This window comes from Meleagris gallopavo, chromosome 5, assembly GCF_000146605.3.
Source record: "Meleagris gallopavo isolate NT-WF06-2002-E0010 breed Aviagen turkey brand Nicholas breeding stock chromosome 5, Turkey_5.1, whole genome shotgun sequence".
In the NCBI taxonomy this organism is placed as follows: domain Eukaryota; kingdom Metazoa; phylum Chordata; class Aves; order Galliformes; family Phasianidae; genus Meleagris; species Meleagris gallopavo.
The window spans coordinates 39,801,606-39,815,153 of NC_015015.2; the positions used below are offsets into that span (position 1 = coordinate 39,801,606).

At 34.3% G+C, this 13,548-nt stretch overlaps 1 protein-coding gene across 3 annotated transcripts in view; it reads right to left on the reverse strand.

Annotated features, from left to right (window-relative positions):
• CEP128 (centrosomal protein 128) overlaps nucleotides 1-13,548 on the reverse strand; it is a 95,657-nt gene that overhangs the window by 37,981 nt on the left and 44,128 nt on the right. For 2 of the 3 annotated variants that reach the window (XM_019615807.1, XM_031553632.1), the window contains exons 16-18: nucleotides 10,955-11,131; nucleotides 9,559-9,618; nucleotides 7,331-7,523 (exon numbers count right to left, since the gene is read on the reverse strand). In XM_019615807.1, the coding sequence (XP_019471352.1) occupies nucleotides 7,331-7,523; nucleotides 9,559-9,618; nucleotides 10,955-11,131 (430 nt within the window). Of the gene's footprint in view, nucleotides 1-1,372; nucleotides 5,104-7,330; nucleotides 7,524-9,558; nucleotides 9,619-10,954; nucleotides 11,132-13,548 lie in introns of those variants that run through there. The other variant, XM_019615813.2, reaches the window with a different exon arrangement.

The following is a 13,548-nucleotide window of genomic DNA, read 5'->3' on the forward strand; positions in this document are numbered from 1 at the left end:
CTGAAGAAGAAATGCTGCTACTCTTAACGCATTACTAATGAGGGACAAAGGTTTGTGCAGACGAGAAAATTTCCGCTGCATTTTTAAAAAGAGTAATATTTTCAGTTTCTGATTCTGAAATTACTTTTAAAAGTGGTGATTTTATAATCTATTAAACTCAAGATTATGTAAATTAATTCTGTCCTATCAGATCTTCTCCAATGAAAAACATGTGCTGTGGATTCCAAGGACATTGCACTCAAATAAAACGTTTTCACCCAGGCCTTCAATAAACTGCTATTGTACTTAGCAAGTGGAAATGTTTCTCCCTCAGTACACCTAACCATTCTTTTTCGAAGACACTATTTTGAGTGCTTCAAAACAACAAAGACATGGTATTTAATTGGCAAGGAGTCCAATTAAAATCAGAGAGAAAAATTTTTGTTTGGTTTGATGAAGTATGTACAATACATACACTGACAAAGATACGCGTGAAGTACATAAATCTTCCAGAGTCTATCTTTTCATTTTTAAAAAAAAAATCTTTCTGTATCTCAATTTAATAGCCATACTTAAAACAAACACACATACATAAGATTCATACTTAGAAGTATTAGAATTGTGAAACCTTGATTAGTATGATTAATAATTTTTAACGCTAAGTGTTTTCTATTGAACAGAAATTTACAAATTGGCATTATGTAGTGTTGACCACAGTGTCTGATCTGCAATATAGAAGTTCTTCTTTAAACACTCCCTTAAGTAGAAAGAATGTCTAATATAAAGAAATTAGACTGAGAAATAGGTGACAACTTTATCCTTATTTTTTTTTTTCTTATTTAGCCAAGAGCAAGCATGTTATTTTTATAACTCAGATGTATCTGTTACAGAATAACAGAGTTACTTGGAAAGAAACACTTCATAGACTACTTTTATCTCATTGGTAGCGTATGAACTACGCAGTTAATTTGTTTGCCTTGCTTGGCTCAAAAGTCAAAATCCATAAAATTGTTTTACTTAAAAGTTTAAGTGTCTTACAGATTTTGTAAAGTAGAGCTCCTATTTTATGAAAAATAAAAACAAGCAGACTCAGTGAAAGCAATAACAAAAATAAAAGCAGAATTTGCTGAATTTCAGATACATCCAGGTATTACTTTGAAGATACTAATCAGAGTGATACATTCATTAAGCTGATTACAGCATAATATTTTGTCATATTTAAAACACCAGCTAGAAAACAATTCAAATTAGTTAACTATTTAATATTTATATATATATATGTTACAAAAAACAACCTGCTTGTTCTCCCTTTTTTTTTTAAGGATTCACTTAAAACATCTATTTTCTAATTAAAATGATTTTCTTGTTTACAGTCAACATTAAGAGTAAGAACTGGTGACCAAAGCTCTATTCAAAGAGAAATTATTCATATTGAAATAGAACTGAAACTTCAGTTCTCCAAATATGCAATATCATTAACATTAACTTTAGGGAATAAAGAGTTTTAAAGAGAATGTCAGCTGAAAGGATACAAAAGATGTTGAACAAATCAACAGGCTTCACTGAAATGTATATTCTAACATAGCTTGACAAATCTGAGGCACACACATAGCATTAGTTCTAACTTAAAAAAATGTATTTAATATAATGTACCGTATATGCAAGGTTTAAAATGTCATAAAAAACAGAAGCTTTGCTATACTGAAGCTTTTAGAAGGTCAAGGTCATGATTTCTGCTCAAATTTCAACATGCATGTATTTTAGATGAAAACAACTTTGACAATTACAACAGGTGGGAGGATCATTGAGCCCTTGGCTCAGCTTTATTTCCTGGAATACAGCACAGTATTTAATTAAACAAGCATCCATCATATATTAAAGAGTTTCCTGGGAATTCCAACTTCTACACATTTCAACATATGCCAAGAAAGATTTTCTTGGAAGGCTTATGTTCCAGAAAAAGATTGCCTTTTCTTTTAATCACCTAATTTAACAACATGACATCTACAGAATTTGCTGCCTTCAGAAACAAATTCAAGATTATAAGTACTCCAGCACACTGACAAATTTGACCAAAACTAGTGAAATCTCAGAAAAGATAAGATGGAAAAAAATCACAAGAGGACAGAGAGCACCAAGGCCTGAAATCTACTGTCAATTCTATTTGCCTAGTAAATATACATATACAATTTTTAAAAGAAACAGAATATTTTCTAAGATGATAGCTCCCAAACAGTTGAAGCTATTCATATGAGCTAAGGCTAGCAAAATACATCAGTAAAACATTCATAATCAGAAATTAAGAAGTTAAAACACACAAATGTAAATTACTATTGTTTATGCATTAGGTATGCTTTAGAAGGAATGAATGAATATGGCAAAAGATTTAAAAGGCTTGGGTACATTTTCCAAAATATTGCCATTATCCTTTTGATGTACAGACACAGCTGATGTTTACTTTTCATTAAATCAACTACTAATTTAAAGAGATCTAAGTCTGTAAGATCAATTAGTGCTCCCAGGCTCAAATATTAACTTTCACTAATTTGATACTTCTACAGAAATTCATAAAGCAGAGCCAAAAGCCCAAAATCAAGAAAACTCCTAGTTATTAAGGAGATCATAGAATATCCCAAATTGGACAGGACCCAGTAGGATCATCAAGTCCAACTCCTGGCTCTACACAAGTCCACTCAAAAAAATCACACCATATGTCTGAAAGCTTAGTTCAGATGCTTCTTTAACTTTGGCAAACTTAGTGCCATGATCACTTAGCTGGGGAGGATGTTTTAGTGCCTGACCACTCTCTTGGTGACAAACTTTTCCTGATAACCGACTTGAACATCCTCTGTCACAGTTTCATGCCATTCCCTCAAGTTCTGTCGTTGGTCACCAGAGAAATCAGTGTCTGCCTCTCTGCTCCCTCTCACTTCACAAATGCTTTAGTGAAGAAGGCAAAAGACAAGAGACTATGTATTCAAAACTGTTCTAACAAAAAAGAACAGAGAACCTTCTTAATAATTGGAGTAAATTCATTCTTCATTCATTTGCATTACTCCTGCATCTGGGCTTTACCCATAATGTCACTACTGATTGTCTTTGTACTCCTTGTGAGCTACTCCTTCCATTATTTTAAGTAACAAAAGGCAACCAACATCTCTCCTTCATTTGGATTCTTTAACCATTGCTTTCTCTTTAACATCTTTTCTATGGTATTAGTAGTGTTCTCCTTTTCCTTTGGGAAAATAGCTTTTCCAGTTTTCTTTTCCAAGTCACTTATATCTACAAGTTTACACTCTATTAGCTGCATCACAGTTAAAAACTGGGCTTTTTGTAAGAGCATTTGAATTTTAAATAGCCATACTTTGTCTTGGAACATAGTTAAAGGAAAAAACACTTTCTAAACATTTAAATGTACCACTTCATAAATCATGCTCTTGGATCTTGCACTAACTGACGTGAATTCTGTTATTCATCTTCTACCAACTTAAAGTAATTGATTTGTTGAATGAAAGTCAGTCACCCAAATTAAAAAAAAGAAGGCTATGCTTACAAGACTTTGAAGCAGGCAAATTAAATTCACATGAGATGGTAAGTCCATTAATCTTGCATACACTATCACATGCACTGTTATTAAAAATCAATGGCACAGTGATTCAAATTCAAAATTGATGTAAATAATGGTACAAAAAAGCAATAAATGCAATGTCTGTTCTGGGGCACTAGGTAAAAGAAACATAGTGATCTCATGATCCACTTCCTCTATGTATCAACAAATTTACTAAGGCTCCAAATTTTGATATCCTATTATTAACTCTTCTTACTAAACTCATTGATGATAAAAAATGGTTGGCCCACAGACCAATATCTATGAAGGAGGTCTGACTAACCATCCCTTTCATCAACTATCCATCTGTCCCTCAAAGTAGCACATTCCCTAATTAATATTTCTTTTATTTAATAATTTCCTGCATAGGTGAATGTAATAAAGGCTGCCATCAAATTATTGGTTAGCTAGTAACCACCAGCTGCCTCATGAAATGAAAGAAATACCACGAAGGTGGTTTCAGATTACCTGTAATAAACCTCTGTTGTATTTTAATTCCATGTTTCTAATTATTCACTCTATATGCTTGTTCTAAAGCACTGAATACTATTAAAAGTGGAAGACCTTCTTTACTGGAACACTTGTGTCACTACAGCATCTAAAACTACATAAATACATTGCTATTAGGCAAAATCATAACTTAAACTGTATTTATGAAGTTCACTGCCTATGAGACCCAATTAAATTAGAGTACGATTAAATAAATCAAATTTGCACTCATGAAGACTATGCTTAAAGTGAAATTGGCTTTGTAAATGGAAATTCCTGCTTCCCTTTTTCAATCCTGCAACACAGATTTTGTGGCATTGTCCAAAAACTACATAACAAAACAGAAACAAACAAACCTCAATACCAATAAACCACAAAACCAAAGTTTCAGAGTTTCAGAAACATCTTAGACAATCTGGAATCAAATTATATCAAGAAAACAAGAGTAATGAATTGATAAAGTAGTTTCAATTTACCTACAAGCATGTTGGTTATTTCCCCATAAGCAGCCAAAATCTATCAAAGCAGCCAAAGCAAGTTAGCTCACTTGATCTCTCAGTTTGGATTGTGCAATTGCAATGAACAAATGAATGCTCTCTCTAAATGGAAAGCACAAGATTACGTACTATCTTTTCTGCTTATTGAATATCACTAATTTTGACCGTTCTTGTCAGCTTAGTATTTACTTATAGCTTTGCTTATAGCTTAAAATTAAAATACAGGATATCAATTTTTGAGAAAATCTGAAGAAAATATATACAAGAAAACTAAAAACTAAATAAGATTTGCTTTATATTACTATGCACTTACATTAAAAATTATGATAAGGCCTGAGGGAGATTATCTTAGCAGATAATTATTCAAAGAACACTAAAACAGTATTAATATTATATCAGGGTCTTGGAAATAACACTATAATGAAATGAAAGACAACAATGGAAACATTCAAGCCTGAAAGATCAAAGCATGTTCTCTATCAATGTTCTCCATAAGCGGAGGTGGAAAATGCTGGCAGGATCTTACTGCTCCTGTAAAGAAAATAATCTGTATCATTCTACAAAATATTTACAAAAATGCTTTGCTTTTATTTGTTAATGTTACTCTTGTTTTGCTATGTTTTATTTTTGTTTCAATATTTCACAAAACGTTTTCAACAATAATTAAGATAGCCACCAGAAGCTGTGAATAAACTTACTTAAAAGCTCGCTCTGATGTGAATCTACTCCAAATCTAAATACAAAATGACTAAAAAAACCCAAAATGTAGTATTTTGACAAAATATTGGCTCGTCATTATCAGTACTGAGTTCTGAATAAAGGCCAGAACAAAGTTTTAAGAGAAAACATGAAGAAAAGAATCTTTTCCAATATGGAAATTCTGATCCCAGAAACCTGTATCAATTAGCTTGTTTTCTCGGGCATTAGGTTCGCTGTTTGCATTTTTTTTTCTTTATGGAGACCACCTCTTTTTTCTTTAATCATTTTCCTCCCAGCTCCAAACTATCCACATTTTTCTGATGCCTTATGAGACTTGCTCCCCTGCTGGGATAGTACCTTAGAAAGAGAGAGAGACTATACACACGCACACACGAGATAATTAGTATTCTCTAAATGTTCAGCACAGGCCTTGAGATAACAAAGGCAACAAAGCTGGTGAGAGTTCTGTAGCACAAGCCTTATGAGGAGCAGCTAAGGGAACTGGAATTGTTTAGTCTAGAGAAGAGGAGGCCTAGGGGAGACCTTACTGTTCTCCACAACTACCTGAAAGGAGGTTGTGGCAAGGTGGGGTTTGGACTCTTCTCTTGTGTAAATTGCAAGTAGACTAGAGGGAATGGCCTCAAGCTGTGACAGGAGAGATTCAGATTGGATCTTAGGAAAAACTTCTTTGAAAGGGTGGTCTGGCACTGGAATGGGCTCCCCAGGAAGTTAGTTGAGTCACCATTCCTGAGAGTGTTCAAGAAATGTTTAGATGTTGCGTTGAGGGACATGGGTTAGGTCAGAAAATATTGGTCATAGGTGGATGGTTGGACTTGATGATCTCAGTGATCTTTACTAACCTTGGTAATTTTGTGATAACATTAAGCCTTAATGGTTGGAATTAATTTTTCATAATAAAAGTACTTCCTGTCTTCTTCCCATACAAAACATCTTGCTCCAATTCCTTAGTTACCTTATTCTCAGCACCAGTTACATTACACTTTTTACTTGACCATTATGCTTTATACAATGGTACCTAGGAGCAGACAATTATCACCAGTTACTACTGGAATCATAGAATCACTAAGGTTGGAAAAGACCACTAATATTATCTAGTCCAATCATCAATTCATCACTGCTAAACCAAGTCCCTGAATGCCACATCCTAATATCCAATGTGAATCTGCCCTAGAACAGCTTAAGGCCATTATCTCTCATTTTATCACTAGTCACCTGGGAGGAGTGGCTGAATTCCACCTTGCTATAACTTTCTGTCATGTGGTTGTAGAGAGTGATGCTGAAAAGCAAGACTGCTTTTCAGAATTTTCCATTTCACCTAAGTTTTGCTATAACAAAGATCGACTCTTACATTCTTCATAACTACCAAAGTATTCTGACAGTGAAATAAACTGTTTTTGAAGATGAAAATAAAAGTTTATGTTCTGAGTTTGCTATGATATTCTGGTTTTATTATCAAAATACTGTTCATTGAATAAATATGTTTCATTAACTTAGAAGTAAGTGTAAGTGAGCTTGCAGGTATGATGAAAGAATAAGATCTCCTTATTTTCATGAAGTGCACACCTCAAGAAAGGAGCTCATGCTGAAAGTATGTTTATCTACTCCTAAAAGCATATGGCTCAGAGTCAATCTCCAAGAAAACTATAAAATAGAAAGCTACAAGTACAGGAATTGAGATTTATAACTGGCACTTGGCTTGAAATAGCGAGGTCCATCCTCATCAGAAATTTGCAATGATCAGTAAAATTAGATTATTGTTTTCCTTTCACAACAAACACAGATGGTGCGGATGCTACCACCAATCCTGTCATGCTCCAGAGTAAAACTTACAAGTCAAAAGAGGGGGAAAACTATGTATATGTAGTATTCTATATATAATGTCATTCGATTAGAATCAAAGCCTGTCTTACTCCACTCAGCAATACAGAAGGATTTGTATTTTATCAACTAGTTATTATATCTGAATGCACAGGAATAATAACTAGTACCTTTCTTAAATCTTTCTTCCTTTTAACAAAAAAGACAACTAGCAGCGTACCTCTCCTCTCTCTGTGAACTTCTTCCAAAAGTTGTTCTTGCTTTTTTATCTTTTTGAAGAGAGACTGATGTTCAGACTCCTTCAGCTGTGTAAAGTGCTTGAGATGTTGTTGGCTCTGCAGCAAATAGTGTCGCAGCTTTTTTTCTTTACTTTCTCTCTCCTTCACCTCCTCACACAGCCACTGCAGCTTAGTCTACATTGAAAAATGGGGACAATAAACAGAATTCCAATAAAACTACTAGGACAAAGTTTAACTGAACAAATTATCTTTGGAATCACAGCTTACTCATTTGTAGCTATTACTGCATAACTATAATAGAAGGAAACACTCATATATTAAAAGGACCCTCAAGGAATCTCAACAGAGATATATTTAGGTTGATAACTGTATGCACAAAAGCAATACACAATTTATTTTTTTTAATTTTTTTTTGCTGCTGTACTTAAGTAAGGAAATTCACACATTTATTTAGAGCTTTATACAGACACCAAGAGCTGTTCCTGAGCTTAACATTAATAATGCGCATTTCATTTCTCAGTTAGTACAAAATGCTCTTCCAAACATTGTTAAATCATCCTTCTTCCAGGAGGTCAGCCACAATAGGTAGAGCTTCACAGACACCTTTCTGCCTCCACACAAAATCTACCTCATTTCTATCTAGTCTTGTGAGATTTCCACAGTACTATTAATGTACTTTGCTATTCATTCCCATAAAATTTTCCTCAGTTGAAGTATGGAACACCAGAAATACACACAGCACTTAGAGAGTGCATATATATTTAAAAAAAAGTTAAATAAATGTTCCTAATACATTCAAAGCTATGTTTTTAAACAATTTTACCTACAAACAGGAAATGTTAAGAAAAATGCAGGAAACAAACTCCATATTTAACATTAAAGTTCAGAAATCATGTTCAAAAGTATTTGTATCGAAGAAAATTTGTACCTTCTAGAGACTGTAGCAATCTGGAGAAAAATCAGCATTCAGAAGAGAAAAACAAAATTAATTCTCAAAAAGGGGCAGTTTGGCAGAAGTAGTTGAAAAAGTGATTACAATATTTAATTATACTACCAAAAATATCAGTTCCAAGGCCATTATTATTACAAACAAATTTTGCCACTCCTTGGACTCAGTATAAACAATGTCATTCAGAAATTTAGGAAAATTTTAGGAAAAAAAAATCAGAAGACTTCAAGTTTTGAATACTCATCAGCAGTTGCAATGATGCAGAAATGGAAATGTGGATAACTATTATGGCATGATAGTCCCAGATGTATATTATCTTTTTTTAATTTTGCTTTTAACGAATCTTTTATCACTTATTTTATAAAAAAAAAGGAAAAAGAGAGGGACAACATCTCAAGTTCTTATTCATTCTAGACTGCTCCCTACTAGCTGAAGATACTTACAAGAGAAATGTATGCAAATGATTATTAGGTACACTCTGAAAAGCCTATTCAGTATGACAATATCACTTTTTAAACATAACATCTCTTCTTTGATTTTATCTTTATTATTTATAGTGATAGTCTCTCCTAATCTACAAGTATTACTTAAACCATATATCAGCAATAACCTGAAATTATCTTACATGTACACCTTACACAGAGCAGAAATCTTTATGTACTCCACAATTTCTTTATGATCTGCTTTGATCATTAAAAGCTGAATCCTTTTAAAAGATAATGGATAAGAAGTATATCTTGGGGGAGCAGGAGGGAAGCTGCCAAATAGTCGTAATTCACCAGTCATCACCTCAATACAGTTTTGAAGCATGAATGCAATTACATTATAGAATTCAGAAACTTTAAAGGAAGGTGGAAAGGAAATTCCAGGAATCCCATCAAATAACATTTAGATTTAATAAAGAAGAGCCTTATTTCATATTATTTCTTGTCTCATCAAATATAACCTTGCAGAATAATCTACTGATTGTCTCAAAATAATTTATATAGTGGGAAACACGGATCACTGAAATCACTGTAGGTACTTTTTTTTTTTTGTAAATTGTTATTTATTTGGCTGTAGTGCTTCTTGTCGATCGTAACTCCGTAAAATTATTTTATCAGCTGAAATAACAGTCTGGGAATATCATAACTGCTGACAAAGGAAAGCTTTTGCATTTTTTCCCCTTTTAACTGTCTTCTCAAACACACTTTCTACTAAATGATTATGAAGGCTAGATATTAGATTGCTCAGCAACAATTCAGACAACTTGACCATTACCTTTGTCTCTGCTAACCAACGATGAGGATCGTTCAGCACTGTCGGTGTAAGTGATATTGCCTGTAGAGTAGGGAGAGAGAAAGAAGTATGCATTAGAAAGGGTACTAGAAAAAGAGAGAATATTCTTTCCAGCTTACTGAAAAACCATCAAATAAATATTCCTTGATATGAAGTCCACCTGGGAAGTCATATCTGTATATGGTTCAATAGAACTGTTTATCTATAAGCAAGCCAGATTTAAACGTAAATTATGCAAACTCACTGAATCATAGAATTGCTCAGGTTGGAAAAGACCTTCAAGCTCATCAAATCCAACCACAACCTAACCATAGTACCCTACCTCTATCAACCCTCTGCTACATCATGTCCCTGAGCACCACATCCAAATGCATTTTAAACACACATTCAGGGATGGAGACTCAACCACCTCCCCAACAAGCCTATTCCAGTGCTTAAGCTCCTCTTCTGTAAAGTATTTCCTGATATCTAACCTAAACTTATCCTGTTGCAACTTAAGGCCATTTCCCCTCGTCCCGTCACCTGTCACCAGTGAGAAGAGACCAATCCCACTGTCTCTGCAATCACCTTTCAGATATTTGATATTTGAAGAGAGCAGTAAGGTCTCTTCTCTGCCTCCTCTTCTCCAGACTAAACTTCTCCAGTCACTCCTCACAGGGCATATTCTACAACCCCTTCACCAGCCTTGTTGCCTCTGTGGAATCAGTGGGAAGAAGACTGTGGCACTCACCCTAGCCAGCAGTTTTATGCTGGGATTCCACTGTATGAAGCTTATTACAAACAGGTAGATCCAACATACATGGGGAGAGTCGGGGCAAGCAAAGCTGCGTTGTTTTTTAAGAAATCTGGTCTTCTGATATTATCCTTGGAAAAATATGGGATTTGGCTGATCCAGAAGGTAAAGACTAGGATAAATAGGGTTTCTATGTTGCATTGTGCCTCGTAGCATGCACACAGAACAGCCATGAGGTTAACCTGAGCAGTCTGAACTTCACCATGCCACCTCCTAAATTTCATGACACTAGCAGTCTCTTGCTGATCACACTGCCTTCAACAGAGACTTACTGGGCTGTTAGGGTGGAAGAAAAAGCAACTTTGATGGTACTTTTGAAAGCCTTTTGCCAGTAAATGGTTTGCTTTAAGGAGACAAAGTAAAACAAGTTCTGATGAATTCAAAGTTACCTCTTGATATCTGCATAATATCTCATTCTAATATCCAGTACCCAGCAGCTGTATCTATATCAGCTAAATATCCCTAGTCCTACTATCCCTAAATTATCTATACCAAATGAGTGGTATGTTGCCTCAGCAGATTTCACTACAATCACCCATTAAGAAAACAATGAGAAATACAGCATACTGAAAAACTTAGAATTACTTTGAATTTCTCCATGGAATCCCGAGAAAAAATCTCACAAGCAGCATCAATTTCAGTTCCTATCATGGTGAGAATGGATTCCTTTTCCATTTCTAAATGATGCAGCTGAACCTTAAATTGCAGTCTTGCCTTGTTCATCCTTCTCAAATGATCTTCTTCATCGCTGATCTGTTTATCCTGCAGTTAAAGAACAACAACAAATTATTGCATTAATAATGTAACTTGCATAAACAGCAATATAACTATCTTCCAGTATTATAATCACTCTACACCCAAGCACCAAGTACAGTTCCTTGCCATGGAATATTACATCTTTTCATATAGCTCAAAATTCTCAGCTGATCCTCCATATTCTCATGGAAATCAGTTGTGAACAAACTGCATTAAATCCAACCCCAGCAATCATCGAGCCTGATTTCATAGACAAAACAATACATTCTATCGTTAATCTATTTTTATTTAAAAATAATAATAATAAAGCTAATAAAATATTTATTTATTAACTTCTAATATTTTATCCTGGAGCTCAGACAGGCATCTCGTCAAAAACACAGGATCCCAAATGAAACTTGAATTGACAGTCTGCATGTCCTCTAATCTCTATTAGTGACTGGCATTGAGGAAAACATTTTAAAGATGAGCAATCATCTCTGTCTAAAAACTGCATCTTCTTAATACTACATAAAGTTGGAGCTAGCTTTCAACTCACTGCAGAAGACTACATACCCTTCTACAGCCACATTTCCTGAACAGTAGACATATGATTAAAATCTCAACCAAGAAAAAAAAAATTGAATTTTCATTTGAAGTACTCATTTGTACTAGCCTGACGGAGTTGAGCTTTTAAAGCACTTATTTTTAGAACAATGGGAGCAAGCTAAAACAAAGTTCAGTTTCCAAGTTCATGGCCTGCAAGTCTAAGATTACCTTGGAAATGAATGTAATCATTGTAATAATGAAAAATAACATTAATAAAACTTCTCACAGAAAGATAGAAATTGAAAGCCATTTTTATTCAACACTAATCCTAAAAATCTACATTCAATTAAACTTCTGCCCCCATTTTTTTAATCCATAGATATTTCACTAGTAACTATAAAAATGCTGTCACATACAACAGAAATTGTATCCCTAAAACAAATTACATTAATTTTGTAAACAAACTAGTCACAACCAAAAAGTAGATGCAGCTAATGAACTGCATCTACCAGCAGTTTTCCTTTCTATTTTTTAAAGTTTTTAAATATTACTTCAGCATATACATCAATAGAATCAAACTGTGTTTAATTTGGCAGGTTACTGATAAATATTAAAAGTCTCATATTCCTTTTGGAGACAAGGAGGAAAAAAAAAGAGGCAAGGAGCAAACAAAATTATGTCAAGATTTTTTCAATGCATACTTTCAGAAAGGAAAAAAAATGCCTGTTCTTCACTTAGGGCTGGTATTCACAGCAAAGAGTCAGCATAGGCTGAAGACAGAAGTAATATGACAAAAGGAACTAATGGAATTTCCAAACAATCCCTTTACCTTATCTTCATTCAAAATGAGCTCGTTAGATTTTAAACTCAACATTTATGCAGTGACTGCATATTTCATTTATCCTAACAAAATATGAGTTGAAATTTAAATTGAAAAAATGGAAAAGACAAAAGGAATCTACAGCATCAACAGGCATCTTTTAACAGATCTAAATAAACTACTGAGCTAAAGCATCTGACAAGAATTCAGTGTTTCCTGTGCAATGAATGAATAAATCTCCTGCATCATGCTAAGATAAACACTTAAAACACAGAATTTAAGTTCACAATGATAAGAAATTACTGAATTTACATACGAGTGTAAGAACTTTGCAAGTAGCAGCACAAATATCCACTTTTTAAAAAAAATGAAGATACTGTGAAAAAATTATAAGTGATTTCCTGTAGGAAGAAAAACAGTTTCCTGTTTGTTTACTGGAATTTTAATTTAGAAACTCAATTTAAATCTGTCAACAATCATTTTCAGTATATTACAGAATCACAGAATGGCCAGGGTTGGAAGGGACCTCAAGGATCATGAATCTCCAACCCCTCTGCCACAAGTAGGGCTACCAACCTCCACATTTAATACTAGACCAGGCTGCCCAGGGCCCCATCCAATCTGGTCTTAAACACCTCTAAAGATCCACAACCTCTCTGGGCAGCTTCTTCCAGCACCTCACCACTCTCCTAGTAAAGAACTTGTTGCTGACATCCAACCTAAATCTTCCCTACTACAACTTAAAGCTATTTCCCCTTGTTCTGCTGTTATCTATCATTTCAAAGAGTTGACTCCCCTCCTATTCATAGGCTCCCTTTACATACTGAAAGGCTGCAATCAGGTCACTCCACAGCCTTCTTTTCTCCAGGCTGAACAAGCCGAGCTCCCTCAACCTGTCTTCGTAGGGGAGGTGCTCTTAATTTCATATTCTTAATATTATTCTTAATATGAATCAATCAAAAAAATGGACAGAAAGGCTTTCTGCACTGGAAAAGGTAATCTTCATTCTTGTACAGAAATACTCAACTGAAATCACAAAGTTGCAAAAAGAAATTAAGATAAAAACAGGACCATG